Here is a 15,318-nt window from a genome sequence, read left to right on the forward strand (position 1 = left end):
TAAGCATGCACTATTCTATTGTTTCCATGCATAGGGGGGGCAGTAAGGGAGGTTTTGTATTTGCCTGGAAAACCCAAAATAAGGGATGTGTCTGCAGATATAAGGCTCTCCTTTCATGGACTAACATCTACAGTTACTTTACTGTACAATCACTACAGAAAAGGAGCAAAACATTCTGGTAAAGTAACTGTAGAGGTCAGTCAATGACAGGAGAGCCTCATATCTGCAGACACATGCTTTATGACTGAGGGGACATTACTGACCCCTGTGTTGGCCCAGACACCACGTGAGCGGATGGCTGTGAGACACAAGGAAATAGGGAAATGATCTTGTAATCGCTCCCTTCACCCATCACCTACATCACAGGAATCTTACACTACTTTCCTACAATAAATCAAGAAAGTAGTCTGACCGGCACTGGATTCACAAGGCAGTATACATACATATATACTGCTTTTAGGTTATCTTCTACCTAAATCAACAGACTGTATTCATCTGCATTTTACAGTCTACTATACTCACGTATGCAACTCAAGTAATGGGTTTCTTTATACCAATCTTCAGCACTATTCCTGCTAATAGTAGAACTATGTGCATACAATAATATATATATGGCTCCGTACTAGAGATAAGTGAGTTTATAGTTCAAACGGAGCAAATTGCTTCATTAGCTTGGCAATCTCTTTATACACCGGCTGCCTTTGAAGTCTGTGCTGCTCAGCCCCAGGTGCCTGGAAAAAGCTGTATCCAGTCCTGGGAGAAATTTCCAGTTTTTACAGACGCCCATGGTGGAGTGGCACAGAGCAGCATGGACTTCAAAAACAGCCAGCTGATAACGAAACATTTCTCTTTGTTTGTACTGTAAATTTGCTCATCTCTACCCTTTACACCCGGGGTCTCAAACTCAATTTACCCGGGGGCCACTGGAGGTAGAGTCTGGGTGAGGCTGGGCCGCATCAGGCTTTCCACAAGAAAAGCTCTTACAAAAACATTCCAATGTCATCAAATGTTTTTATCTTTTCATCTGTTAAAACCACATATAGTTGCTGACTAGAGAAATGTAATTATTATTATTCAGATTCAAATGTCTATATTGACAGTTCCTTAACATTTAACTTTCTGAACATGAATGGAACCCACACACACACACACACACACACACACACACACACTGCCTGACCCCCACCACACACACACACTGCCTGACCCCCACCACACACACACACTGCCTGACCCCCACCACACACACACTGCCTGACCCCCACCACAAACACACTGCCTGACCCCCACCACACACACACTGCCTGACCCCCACCACACACACACTGCCTGACCCCCACCACACACACCTTTTGCATTAAAGGGGTACTCCAGGCTGGGGGCCCCCAGCCCGGAGTACCCCTCCAAGGAACCAGCAGGCCAAGTGTCTATTCCCCTCCCCCCTGTGGCCTCCCCCATGTCTCCTCTCTGGCCTCCTCCTTCTCCCCACCGGCCTCCTCCTTCTCCCCACCGGCCTCCCCTTCTCCCCACCGGCCTCCACATCTCCACGCTCCTTCCCTGCGCTGATTTGATTGGACAAGGATGTTCGGGCGCTACATCTCCACGCTCCCTCCCTGCGCTGATTTGATTCGACAAGGATGTTCGGGCGCTACATCAGGTGGGCGGTGTGTTAGGCGGAGGGGCAGCCGCGGCGACCTGCGGGCCAGATGCGGCCATCAAAAGAGCCGCATCTGGCTCACAAGATGCCGGGGAAAAAAAGATTTGGGGCGGCAAGCATTTAATCCGGGGCTGGGCCGCACTTACAGTAAAGTTACCATTGAGGTGGGGGCCGCAAACTAGTGTCCCGAGGGCCGCAGTTGGCCCGCGAGTTTGAGACCCCTGCTTTACGCTCATCCATATTTTCTACCAAAAAAATTGCGGACAGTATGCGGACCCATTCTAGTCTATGGGCCAATGCACACATGAGAAACCTCTGAAGCAGCTCTTTGAGGGTATCAGTTCTCTGTGTTGAGATCCAACAGGTGCAGGGTGTCTAAGGGTGTATTAACAATGTGTAAAATAGAAGCAGTAAATTGCACATGTATTTCAGGCAGAACTGCTGCTGCACTAAGGAGCTAATTTCCAATGATTCCATAGGTGACACATTGCCGACATGAAACATATATCAATATGTAATACTTGCAAATTACGCCAGAAGTCTTTTTAAATGGCCACGACACTTAAGTCAATAGTTCTTCACTGCGGAGTCTCACCTGGTCTGTCAAGAACGATGGTTTATAGGAGCCATCTGTGGAAGTGTTTCCAGTTCCCCGCAGAGACTTCATATGAGACACGGCCATGCGCAGAATGGTAAGCTTGTCAGGTTTTCGTGCCAGAGCGCTGCATGTGGGCACCATATCGGAGAGCTCTGTGATGTAGGCGGTCATTTTATTCCTTCTCCTCCGCTCGATTTCGCTGTGATTTTCCCTAAGACAGAAGAGTAAATAACGGTCATTCTGCATTGAAGAGCAGAAAGGGAGAACCATAGTGTAAAAGTTAGAACTCCAGTTCTTCTGGGTTATAAGACACCGTGCCATCATGCCAGCCATGCACATCAAAGTGAGGAGGAAAAACTGGGATCAAGGAACTTAACAAAATATTACAGAACCTTAGTATAAGAGTATATACAGATCAGTGTGCCAAGTACTGGAACAGGTTTGCTTTACCTACTACAGTATTATTACGGTCTATTTTACACACAACCAGATATTAGCAGGGTATGAGTAGACCTATATCTACCGTACCAGTCCTGTGACAGTAGAGCAGTCATCTATAGTCATGTTGCGTTTAAAATTATATACAAAAATAAGGATTACACAGAACCCCCAGAATAAAGGAGATTTCCCCATAAATAAGTTTTATAATGTACCAGCTTTCTAACACCCCCAATCCACAGAACAGGGGTGCCCAGGTGGTAAATGGGAGATACAATAACAGCTGACTCTGGTGGAGGAGTGTTCAGTGTTAGGAATGGTGAAGATCCCTGGAGTCGGACATATAGATGGAAAAAATATGCCAGACAACCTGTGTATATGACACATTTAAAGAGGTACTATGGAGGTATCCTAACCCACATCATTGTTTTCAGGGCAGAATATTGTATTGTAATATAATACAGACCCACATGAACTCAATGTCACTTGTCACTGTGCATGCTGCTCTGATGTAGACATCTTTTTACCAATTTGTAATCCTATAGACAAGCACTAACAAGAGCCAAGCATGAGCCGTGATGGCGCCACTAATGCCGCCTATAAGGAAACATTACATCACATCTATCTGCACTGTCAGCATGTGGGAGACCTGCATATAATATCAGAGAGGAGCAGAAAAGCCCAAATGCTTCTTGTACAAAGTGGAAAAACAACGTATTAAGCAAGAATCATTGCATCACATGAGCTCTGCTTAAAGGGGTTATCCAGTGGACATATTTTTTTCTTTCAAATAAACTGTTTTCAGAAAGTTATATAGATTTGTAATTTACCTCTATTTAAAAATCTCAAGACTTCCTATACTTATCAGCTGCTGTATGTCCTGCAGGAAGTTTTGCTTTGTTTTCAGCCCGACACAGCGCTCTCTGCCGCCACCTCTGGCTAACACAGGAACTGTCCACAGAAGGAGAGGTTTTCTATGGGGATTTGCTCCTGCTCTGGACAGTTCCAAAAAACAGTCCAGTTCAGACAGTTCTAAAGAAGCTGCATCACGGAGGGGTGGGGGTTTCCGCCCACTGGGGGTGGGCCGTGAATAGAGCGGCGCCGTACACCAGAACCGGACTGTGGCACCGATTTCCCTGGGCCATCGTTGTTCTATACATGGCAAAACTTAAGGCGAATGTACCTAATGGTGGGCAAGGGAAGAAAGGTCAACTTGTGATAAGTAGGTATCCCATGGAAAAGTATGATATTCTTTAATAAACCATTCACACAAGAACAAGCATATGCCGTGTGCCCTGTTGGGCGCTGCTCAGAAGGCCTTTTTTGCGTTATATAATAGGGAACATGTAAGAGACTATAAGAAAGGGCAGGACAGGAAGGAAGTTAGAAGCGGAGGCAACTGGAAGCCATCAACCAGCATTTTGTCGCCATGCTCCTACCTTGCAAGTCTTTCCTTATCCGCTGAACTCTGCTCATCGTCTGACCTGGAAACAAAACCAACCAGCTCAGCTGAGAGGACATCTAGGGCCAGAAGCCGGTGTACCGCAGACATATCCACCTTGTGGTATTATATCTGTGTGTTCTGGACTCACTTCACTCACTAAGTTATCATGTAACTGTTACCAGTCTTTATATCATGGGCTGCGTTCATGAAGACAACGCCATGAGATATGGTTAGAAAGCCGCAATTAATTCATAATGGTGATAGCTTTCAGGACTAAAGTAATGTTACAAAGTACATCTGTAAAAGACTTACAGAGAGAGGACACCAGAGAGAACACACTCTACTGACCTGAATCATAAGGGGGCTGTGAAGTCCAGTTTTAACATTTCAAAAGAATTCTGAGCATAAGAGAATTCAGCCTGATGATGCTGGGGGGCGCTCTTTCATTGGTGCCTATGGAAACCCTGCCACCAGCTGTGCCATAAAGTGGTACAGCAAATGGTTTCATGTCAGTGGCAATAAATGGTACAGAAGCAAGGCTCCCAGAGACATGACAGCCCCTACCTTCCTTTAAGTTACCAACAGCATTATTCCACTAGAAGAACATCTTTAATTTTTGTATTTTATACCCTAAGAAAAAATCCACTCTAACTTCACATTTCCACATAAAACCTGCAATCGTCTGTGTGAAAGTAGCCAAGTAGCAGATTGCGCAGATATGAGAATTGCCAAACATGACACGTACCCGCCAGCTTACCATAACATGTACTGTTTAAGTAAAGTTCCCATAAAACTGAGAAGAGGAAATGCTGTGTCACTTCTCCTGGGGTCAGGACAGACACAGGGTTCAGCTCCTCAGGCTATAATCTTGTGTTGACCTCGGAGTCATGTCAGCACTGCGACTAGAGGAGTGAGGGCCTCACTTTCTGAGCACATTACTGACGTAAGGAGTGAAGCAAACGCTCGGGTTCACGACCGATAAACAGGTTACTTATTTACTGGATCAGCAGCAGCAATTGGATGAGGCTTCCAGATACATCATTATCCCAGATCTGCAGCCAAGAATCGCTGATATCATACAAGTGCTGCTCGTGTCCGGATTCTGGTAACTACACAGACCCATGGAGGGAAGACATGTGCAAGCAATTACCCTGGTGTGCGCCTCCATGTAAAGTGATTCCTGGGGGCCCCGTGGGTTGCAGTTATTGCAGTAACATTTCATGCTAAAAATAAAAATGATTCACACCCTTCCCCAATGCTGAGCAGGATCAAACATTTAGGTCTGAGATTTGCTAAACCTGACCAGAGAACTGCAGGGATGGATGAGGAGAACTGATCACTCATGCTAGAGTGTTCTCCATTAGGGTGAAAAGACATGATCCCCTGGCTGTATACAGCAATAACGTAGCAGCCAGTTACCGCATGGGTTTGCTGACAAGCTGTATGTACCAAAGGGTCATGGGTTTTTACCAGAATAGTAAAGGGGAAAGAACAACTCACTCAGCAGCTTTTCCATGTCCTAGCTAAATTGTGGAGTTCCCAAGCGGTGTGGGCTGGAGTCTACAGTTCTTAAGTTAACATGAGACTCCAGTTATTGCGATCCAATAGAACCAATAAAAAGAAAAAATGTGAAGAAGAAATGATGAAGTGATGATACTGGAACAGGGAAAGTTCAGATCCAAAGAACCTTAAAGGGTCTTTTACACAACAGATGATCAACCAGGAATGCTGCTAAAAACGCTCCTGTGGCCGACAATTGGCCTCTGTAAAAGTGACACTGCTCGGCCAAGGGCAGGGATAACACCTGATCCTCAGCTGATCCAGTCTTTAGAGCAGGTTTTAAAATTTACAGGGTTATATGTGGCCCACAATGATAAAAGAAAACTGACAGCAAGGAAATGCATCACAGATCACAAGCAGCAGTGTATGCTTACATCTGCGCTGCTTGTGATCCGGCATCCAGGTGTCCCATTCTTCAGCCACCAGCGGTCTCTTTTGGCCCACCTCTTCCAGAATGATTGACTGCCGAAGTAGGCGGGGCCAAAAGATACATCTGGGAGACCTGGATGCCGGATCACAACTCAAATGTTAAAGTATACACTGCTGCTTGTGATGTGTATACGTATATACATTTCTGCGCTGTCAGTTTTCTGGGGTGCACAAATGAATGTTCGTGCAGCCCGGGCCTCTCGATTTGTTGTGCCATATAAGAGTACTGCAAACGTGCGCCGATCTCACTGACTGACAAAGTTTTAGGTCTAGGTTGCACATAACGTGGTGGTGTCGTCCATGTGTACTATGTGATCAGTTCTGCAGTGCCTGTTATATGATGTGGTGGTGCCGTCCATGTGTACTGTGTGATCAGTTCTGCAGTGCCTGTTATATGATGTGGTGGTGCTGTTCACGTGTATTGTGTGTGGTCAGTTCTGCAGTGCTTGTTATATGATGTGGTGGTGCCGTCCATCTGTACTGTGTGATCAGTTCTGCAGTGCCTGTTATATGATGTGGTGGTGCAGTCCATCTGTATTGTGTGATCAGTTCTGCAGTGCCTGTTATATGATGTGGTGGTGCAGTCCATCTGTATTGTGTGATCAGTTCTGCAGTGCTTGTTATATGATGTGGTGGTGCCGTCCATCTGTACTGTGTGATCAGTTCTGCAGTGCCTGTTATATGATGTGGTGGTGCCGTTCACGTGTATTGTGTGGTCAGTTCTGCAGTGCTTGTTATATGATGTGGTGGTGCCGTCCATCTGTATTGTGTGATCAGTTCTGCAGTGCTTGTTATATGATGTGGTGGTGCCGTCCATCTGTATTGTGTGATCATTTCTGCAGTGCTTGTTATATGATGTGGTGGTGCCGTCCATCTGTATTGTGTGATCATTTCTGCAGTGCTTGTTATATGATGTGGTGGTGCCGTTCACGTGTATTGTGTGGTCAGTTCTGCAGTGCTATACCGCACCACACAATTACCTAGAACAGGCACAGCGATCACTGATGACATACAAGTTGTACTGTTTAGTGCACCACTTCATTTTATCTAAATAGACAAATAAATACATTTGTGTAGTGGAATGATAGACCTTTAGGGCCCGTTCACACTATGGAATTGACATGTCAATTCTTTGAGCGGAGGCGCAAGCCCTCTCATCCAAACTGATAGAAGGCAGGATTCGGCACAGTGTGCACGGGAGGCAGATGGTGGGGGGCTGGTTTTCCGCACAGAATCTTGGTGTTGATTCCGTAGTGTGAACAGGGGCTTATTCTGTAAGTCAGTATGATAACAGCGTTATTGATTAATGTCCTTTCCTTCACAGCATTAAACTAGGATGTCCATGTACGGCCAATTCCCGAAAGGGGTTAAAGATTATGCCGCACAATGCTTGTCCATCTGGGTGAACCACATCAAAGGGCAACAAAGCAGGGTACATGTAAAACCAGGCCCTAGCCAGAAGTAAAGAACAGATAAAAGGTGACTGGACTACACAGGGTGTGTAGTCCAATGCATAAACATGAACGGTCTGCACAGGAGTTGCTGTAGTAAAAGTTAAAGGAGAAGTCTGGCAAAAAATTTTATTAAAGTATTGTATTGCCCCCCAAAAGTTATACAAATCACCAATATACACTTATTATGGGAATTGCACAAAGTGCTTTTTTCCCTGCACTTACTACTGCATCAAGGTTTCACTTCCTTGATAAAATGGTGATGTCACGACCCGACTCCCAGAGCTGTGTGGGCTGTGGCTGCTGGAGAGGATGATGGCAGGGGGACACTGAGGGACACAGGGCACTGAAGGGACACTGAGCATCCCTCTGCCATCATCCTCTCCAGCAGCCACAGCCCGCACTGCTCTGGGAGTCGGGTCGTGACTTGATGCAGCCTTGATGCAGTAGTAAGTGCAGGGAAAAAAACACTTTATGTGCATTTCCTTTCCAATAATAAGTGTATATTGGTGATTTGTATAACTTTTGGGGGGCAATACAATGCTTTAATAAAAATTTTCGCCAGACTTCTCCTTCAACAGGATTATTCAGGAAACATAGTTTCTTTCTTTCATAAACAGTGCCAAATCTGTCCTCAGGTTGTGTATGGTATTAAAACTCTGCTCCATTAACTTTAATAGAACTAAGTTGCTATAATATACACAAGGGACAAGAGTATTGCTAATTTTATGTAGAAAAGAGCAGCCATTTTTTTATAACCAGACATGTTCTTCTAACCCTGGATAACCTATTTAAATCAGATCTTTTTTATTGAGAAAAGTTTTTTTCACAAACACAAAAAGTGGTTTTGTTTTCACCCTGCCCCTCCCACCCCCACCCCACATATCCCACCCTCTTCCGTTAAATCCAACTCCCAAAAACAGAGTACCATATGTACTACAGAGTTAGTGAGGTAGCTGTTAACATTACCTAAACAAGGTCCCATATACAATACAAGTCATTAAATACTGAATGTGGCAGCATATCAGAGAGATTTGTCCCCCAACCGTGTTCAAGTTTATGCAGACAAATGAAAATTAAATTTGAAAAAGTCCAACACATAGCAACACATGGAAAGACATGGAGGGATGGATGTCACATTCCCCTAGGGGTCCAGGGGACGAGAGAGGGGAGAGAATTCAGGTGAAAGGGGAGGGAGAGGAGGCAAGCATAGAGTGATCAGGTAGTCTTAAGCATTATTCCCGTGGCCCCTAGCCAGATTCGCATTATGGTCTGCAAGCAGAAGAAAGGCCTCCATCAGGGACCTCCGGAGGAGTCTAGAGGGGATGCCAGGGGCATCAATACAGGGGGCCCCAGATGGACTCAAAACTTTCTCATAGCTTTCCTCTTCTTGTAGACCCCCTTCTCCAAGCGAACTATGTGGTTAATTTTAGCAATCAGTTCTGTCACAGTAGGTGCTGCAGGCTGTATCCAATGTTTTGCTATTAGTTTGCGCAGAGGACTCTACAAATGGCTAACTCTATACCTGAGGGCTGATCTTCCTCACAGACCAGACCCAAGACACATTTCAAAGGTTCCAGCGGTATTGTGATTCCATACACCCACCACCTCCCTCCAATATCCTTCCAGCTCCACACAACTCCACATGAGGTGTAATATGTGTGCATCCTCGAGTCCGCATAGAGGACACTTTGAATCAGTTCGAACCCCAATTCTGTGAAGAAATGAGGGCGTTCTATAGACTCTATGAATAAGAAACAGCTGGGAGAGCATGTGTGTCTCAGACCTTTTGCATCTTTTTAATTTTATATGCACTTTGGGGACAAAGCCACCCAGGTAAAAGTTTGCAGTTAAACAATATTCTGCTGCAAATCAGAAGTGCTTTGTTTTCCATTACACAAGCTCCTGGCCATGCAATGAAGCATTCACCTACCTATTCGATACACACACACACGAAGTGAACTTCTCCAAGAACCACCGCCATTCCAACTAGGCAGGACACATCAATTGTTACCGCTATGATGAACCCAGTCAAGCTTTAAATGGTGTTGCTCTACAGTAAACAGTTCAAGACATCCAAGCAACATGACAAGAACTGTGGCACTCACCAAACAATCAGGAAGCACAATGGGAATGCAAAATGGCTGTAGCCTGCTCAGTGGTCAGCATCTAACACCTCGCTGTGTTACGAAATAAAGTTCTCATTACCATTCAAGCTTGTTTGGAGAGTGCCACAGTTCTTTTTGTCTTGATTCATTACCTATACTGCTGTGTTGCCAGTCTAGGGGAGAAACAGAGCGGCAACATCCATTTCACCCAGCTTTCTCAGGATGAGATATGGTAACTAGTAGGGCATGTATAAGGGAGACCCTCGCTGACTATCAGTACACACTCCATGCTAGTAAATACAGACTCTATATACCCCTTATCCATGACAGCTGTGTTTTATATAAAATAAAGCAGAAGATAAATACCCTGCACGAGGTGGACAGCTGCAAAATAAATTACTACTCACCTGGCAAATCTTTCCTTGTCATTGGGAAGCTGGTCATCATCACACCTGTAATTCACAAGGGAAACATCAATTAGATTAAAGAGGTTCATATCAAGTGCGGTGAATTGCCAGAGCTGGGCCAGCACCTTCTGCTGTGACAATAACCAGGGCATCTGTCACTGAGGAGGCCCTGCAAGAATACATGTGCTCAGCTAAGAAGATTGCATAGCGTGATGTGTCTATAGAGAATACTAGAAGTGCAATCTTCTGCTTGGACCCTATCAATCACCTAATCTGTGCAATCCCCCCTGCAGCACCACCACATGGCAATTTCATATAAGATTTCAACGCACAGGGCCCTCCAGAGCAAAGAGACAAGTATATTCATTAAGAATTCTCAAATAGTGATTTCCATAGCAGGTATTCCTAACCAAGCCACCCCTTAAAAAGGGTTATCCAGGATTAGATAACAGTCACTTTCTTTCAGCTACTGGTATTACAACTTGGCTCTATTCACTTTAAAGGAACTGCACAGCAATACCACCCACCGAGGACAAGAGTCAAGTTATCTATGGAAGAAAGCAGCTATGTTATACTAATCCTGGATTATCCCGTTAAGGCCAAGTTCCCACAGTGTATTTTTCATGAAAGAACTGCCATAGTTGCAAGTTTGCAATAACGGCCGCTGTTTAATGACATGGACCAATTACATTACAGCTTATGGAACGGCCACAAACTGTATACACTACGGCCGGGATTTCATGTGGCCGCACAGAAAACATGTCTATTTTGTGCAGCCATGGCCGCACAAGATAGACTGTGCACACTGTGCACACGATGTAAAGTACAACTACTGGCCGTACTTTATATTGTGTGCTATGGCTAACTAGAGTGCTGGCACACCCTAATAAAGCCTGCATTCCAATTAAGATGAAGTGATGTTCAGTATCGGCCAGGTGAACATTTCAGAAAGCGGCCATTCTGTCACACGGCCGTGTCACACAACAGCCGCTGTTTGTGCCATGTGTGAACATGGCTTAGACATGTTATCCATTGCATGACAGCTTTTTTACAAAAACAGCACCACCCCTGTGCTCAGGGTGTGAGTGGTATTGCAATTCAGATCCATTTACTTCAATGGAACTGAGGACAAGAGTGGTGCTGTTTCTGGAAAAAAAGCAAGTAAACCTGGATAACCCCTTTAAAAGGAAACTTGTCAGTGATGTACATTCCCAATAGGTAGAGGTTGGCTGACTGCTATTCTTCCTGACCTGCCCTTAACCAAGCAGACTCAGCATCTACTATCAGGGCGATTTAGGACCCTCTCATACACAATGTCTTTGGTGGGTTCATGCTACCTTCAGCTAATGTGTATGGCCACCTTACCTATGACTTTTGGGTTCAAACAGCAATAAAATGCTTTTAAAGTAACTCTGTACCCACAATCTGCCCACCCCAAACCGCTTGTACCTTCGGATAGCTGCTTTTAATCCATGATCTGTCCTGGGGTCCGTTCGGCAGGTGATGCAGTTATTGTCCTAAAAAACAACTTTTAAACTTTAAAGGGAACCAATCACACAAAAATTGGCTATAAAGCTAAGGAAACGTGCTGGTAGATCAGCCACCACGCTTCCTAACCATCCCCCTGTCCCCTCCGTCCCCTGTACATAGAGCCTGCAAAGTTAGTTTATTAGTCTCTGGGGCTCTATGCAAATTACCATGTAAGTAGTCACGGTGGGCGGGCGGCTTTTTTAAGTAGTCACGGTGGGCGGGTGTCATCTTCAAGTAGTCCGTGTCCTGGGCCGGCTTCAGCGCTGTAATCACGACCCTCTGGGCGTGTGTAGAAAGCGTCGCATGGTGACGTCATTGGGGGGGGGCGGCATTGCACGTCGGCCTGGCCGACGTCTTTACTAAGCTGCGCATGCGCAGTGCAGCCGGAGAAGACGCTGCGGTACTGCGCCCGCGCGGCGTAGTACAGCAGCAGCTTCACCCACAGTAATGCGCATGCGCAGCTTAGTAAAGACGTCGGCCAGGCCGACGTGCAATGCTGCCCCCCCCAATGACGTCACCATGCGGCGCTTTCTACACACGCCCAGAGGGGAGTGATTACAGCGCTGGAGCCGGCCCAGGACACGGACTACTTGAAGAAGACACCCGCCCGCCGTGACTACTTACATGGTAATTTGCATAGAGCCCCAGAGACTAATAAACTAACTTTGCAGGCTCTATGTACAGGGGACGGAGGGGACAGGGGGATGGTTAGGAAGCGTGGTGGCTAATCTACCAGCACGTTTCCTTAGCTTTATAGCCAATTTTTGTGCGATTGGTTCCCTTTAAGCCCTATGCCAAAAGGCCGTGGCCTAGAGTATCTGTGCCCTAATTTTGCACCTCCGTCCCTCCTTCCTCATCATTAGGAATGCCACTGGCAGGATCTTTCCTATTCCTCTGCAGTGAACACAACAATCCAGCCCATGTGCTGTGTTCTCACAGCTGATGAATAGGAGACAATCTGCCTGGGGCTTTCCTAATAATGAAGAGGGACAGAGGGGTGGTGCCAGCATAATGCACACACACTCTAGGCCACGGCCGTTTGGCACAGGGCTGCAAGTTTAAAAGTTGTTTTTTAGAAAATAACTGCATCACCTGCCGAATGGACCCCAGGACAGATCATGTATTAAAAGCAGCTGACGGTACAAGTGGTTTGGGGTGGGCAGACTGTGGGTACAGAGTCACTTTAATAATCAGCTTTTAGCACTGATAGAACTCTTGTGGCTTTTTTTTACAGAACTAAAAACTCAAAAACTATGATTTTAACAGATCATAAACTGAAGGGAAAAAAAAAAAATTACAAAACAAACTTTTTTATGATGATACAAAACAAATGTCACCAGCAATACCTGAGGAATTTACTGTTAGAGTCTTCTTCATCATCATCAAAATCCAACCTAGGAAAAAAACAAAGAAAGCTTAATTAATAACACCCCGGACAGTCACATTAAAGCTATGTTCACACAAGGTATGTACAACGGCCGTTGTTTGGCAATCAAAAACAACAGCCATTGTAGTGAGTGTCAAACAATGATCATTGTTGCATTGAAATCAATGCACAATGTCTGAAAATGGTTAACACATCAATTATTTTCATGGCTGTAGCAAACAACGGCTGTTGTTCAATACACTGTGTGAACAACGGCTGTTGTTTGCATTGGTGTTTTAATTGAAAACCATGGCTGTTACATTGTTTGAACATGGCCCAAACATAAAATAAAACTTTTTTTTTTTTACTTTAATTTGATTTTAAATATTGGGGGGAAAATTTCAAATCAACTGGTGTCAGAAAGTTATACAGATTTGTAATTTACTTCTATTTTAAAGAATAAAGTCTTCCGGTACTTATCAGCTGCTGTATGTCCTGCAGGAAGTGGTATATTTCTATGACAGGAACTGTCCAGAGCAGTAGCAAACCCCCATAGAAAACCTCTCCTACTCTGGGCAGTTCCTGTGACAGACAGAGGTTGCAGCAAAGAGCACTGTGTCAGACTGGAGAGAATACACCACTTCCTGCAGGGCATACAGCAGCTGATAAGTGCCGGAAGACTGGAGATTTTTAAACAGAAGTAACTTACAAATCTGTATAAGATCATTTGACTTCACAGGACCCCTTTACCACATCATCAAAGGGGGTGCTGGAACTGACCTCATCTTTGTCTCAGGTTTGTATGACACAGTTTGTATGACACTGCGGTTTGTATGACACAGTGAGAGCTCTGCCTGTTTGAAACTGGCAAAGAACTGACTTGTCAATTCTTTGAGCGTAGAGCGGCTGAAGCAGAGGCGCGCAATCCCTCTCATAGACAAAGTGTCACACTGAGGCAGGCAGGATTCGGCGGCAGAGAGATCCACTGCAGAACTCTGCCCCATTTGCTCAGTGTGAACATACCCTTAGACGAGAAGGGCTAATCCAGAACTGTGAGGAGGCTAAAATACAGCTACAACTAGTGACTACACATCAAGATGCATGACCTATGTTCAGTGTATAACTCTGGCTGTCTACATTATATGTCTCATCATCATCATCATATCATACCCTGAGCGACGCTTGTTGGCTCTCTGCACCATGGATCCACCGGCCTGGGAACTTGAACCTGGATTTCCTGAGGGCACAGAGACTCCCAGAGCAGGGACATCCGAAGACATCTCTACAGAAAACAAGATAAAGAATAGGACTGAGCAAAACCAGACTCACCAGGAACATTGAAGTGTCCAACAAATGGATCTTACAGGAACTGATGGCAGTAATGTCACCCTGAAGCATCTGTATGATGTGCTCCACTGAAACCTGCTGGGATAATCCAGTGCCCTCCCTTTCCTATCCCTGGGCGAGGGGGTTCTCTGGTATAAAGAAATAGCTGTCATTTACCCCAACAACTAAACGCTTACAGTCATACAGTAACATACCTCTCCTATCCAAAGAGAAGATGGAGACCGCACTTCCAAAAAAGAGTTCACACTTTATTCACACCAGATGCATCTGGTGTGAATAAAGTGTGAACTCTTTTTTGGAAGTGCGGTCTCCATCTTCTCTTTGGATATTCTATACGAACCTGGGTCCGGTTTGGTGAGACGTGCACCCGCACATATATGTTTTTCTAGTGCTGCTGAACATTTTTTCAATTTATACCTCTCCTATCATCATACAGCTCCTTAACCCCTTCCCGCCTGGGCTAATTTTCATTTACATAGTTAATTTCTGCGCTTTAATTTTTTTTCTCCTCATGTGTAAAAGGCCATAGCGCTTACATTTTCACCTACAGACCCACATGAGCCCTTATTGTTTGAGCCACTAATTGTACTTTGCAATGGCAGACTTTAATTTTTCCATAAAGTATGCTGTGAAACCGGAAAAAATCTGCACAGTGAAATTGGAAAAAAAAAGAAAAAGAATTTATTTTTATTTGGGGGGGGGGGGGGGTTCGTTTTTGCGCCGTCAGTCCTATAGTAACAGTGACATATTATATATGTTCCTCAAGTCAGTACTATTACAACGATATGTAATTTATATAACTTTTTTTTATCTGACTGCTTTTAATTAAAAACTTTTATTAGGGGAGGGGATTTTTATTAACAACCCCCCCCCCCCCTCCTTACACATAAATTAATTACATCAGTGCTGTATTACTCTGGGCTGCTGCAGCCCAGATCTAAAGATAGCCGAGCTGGGATCAGTGCCACGCTGAGGCCCGGCCA

The 15,318-nt window shown here is 45.0% G+C and overlaps 1 protein-coding gene across 1 annotated transcript in view; it reads right to left on the minus strand.

Annotated features, from left to right (window-relative positions):
* ARNT (aryl hydrocarbon receptor nuclear translocator) overlaps positions 1-15,318 on the minus strand; it is a 57,158-nt gene that overhangs the window by 27,422 nt on the left and 14,418 nt on the right. Inside the window, exons 2-5 of the mRNA XM_069949969.1 lie at positions 14,159-14,270; positions 12,969-13,016; positions 10,093-10,137; positions 2,253-2,466 (exon numbers count right to left, since the gene is read on the minus strand). Of these exons, the coding sequence (XP_069806070.1) occupies positions 2,253-2,466; positions 10,093-10,137; positions 12,969-13,016; positions 14,159-14,270 (419 nt within the window). The remainder of the gene's footprint in view (positions 1-2,252; positions 2,467-10,092; positions 10,138-12,968; positions 13,017-14,158; positions 14,271-15,318) is intronic.

Source organism: Dendropsophus ebraccatus, chromosome 13 (genome assembly GCF_027789765.1).
Source record: "Dendropsophus ebraccatus isolate aDenEbr1 chromosome 13, aDenEbr1.pat, whole genome shotgun sequence".
NCBI lineage: Eukaryota > Metazoa > Chordata > Amphibia > Anura > Hylidae > Dendropsophus > Dendropsophus ebraccatus.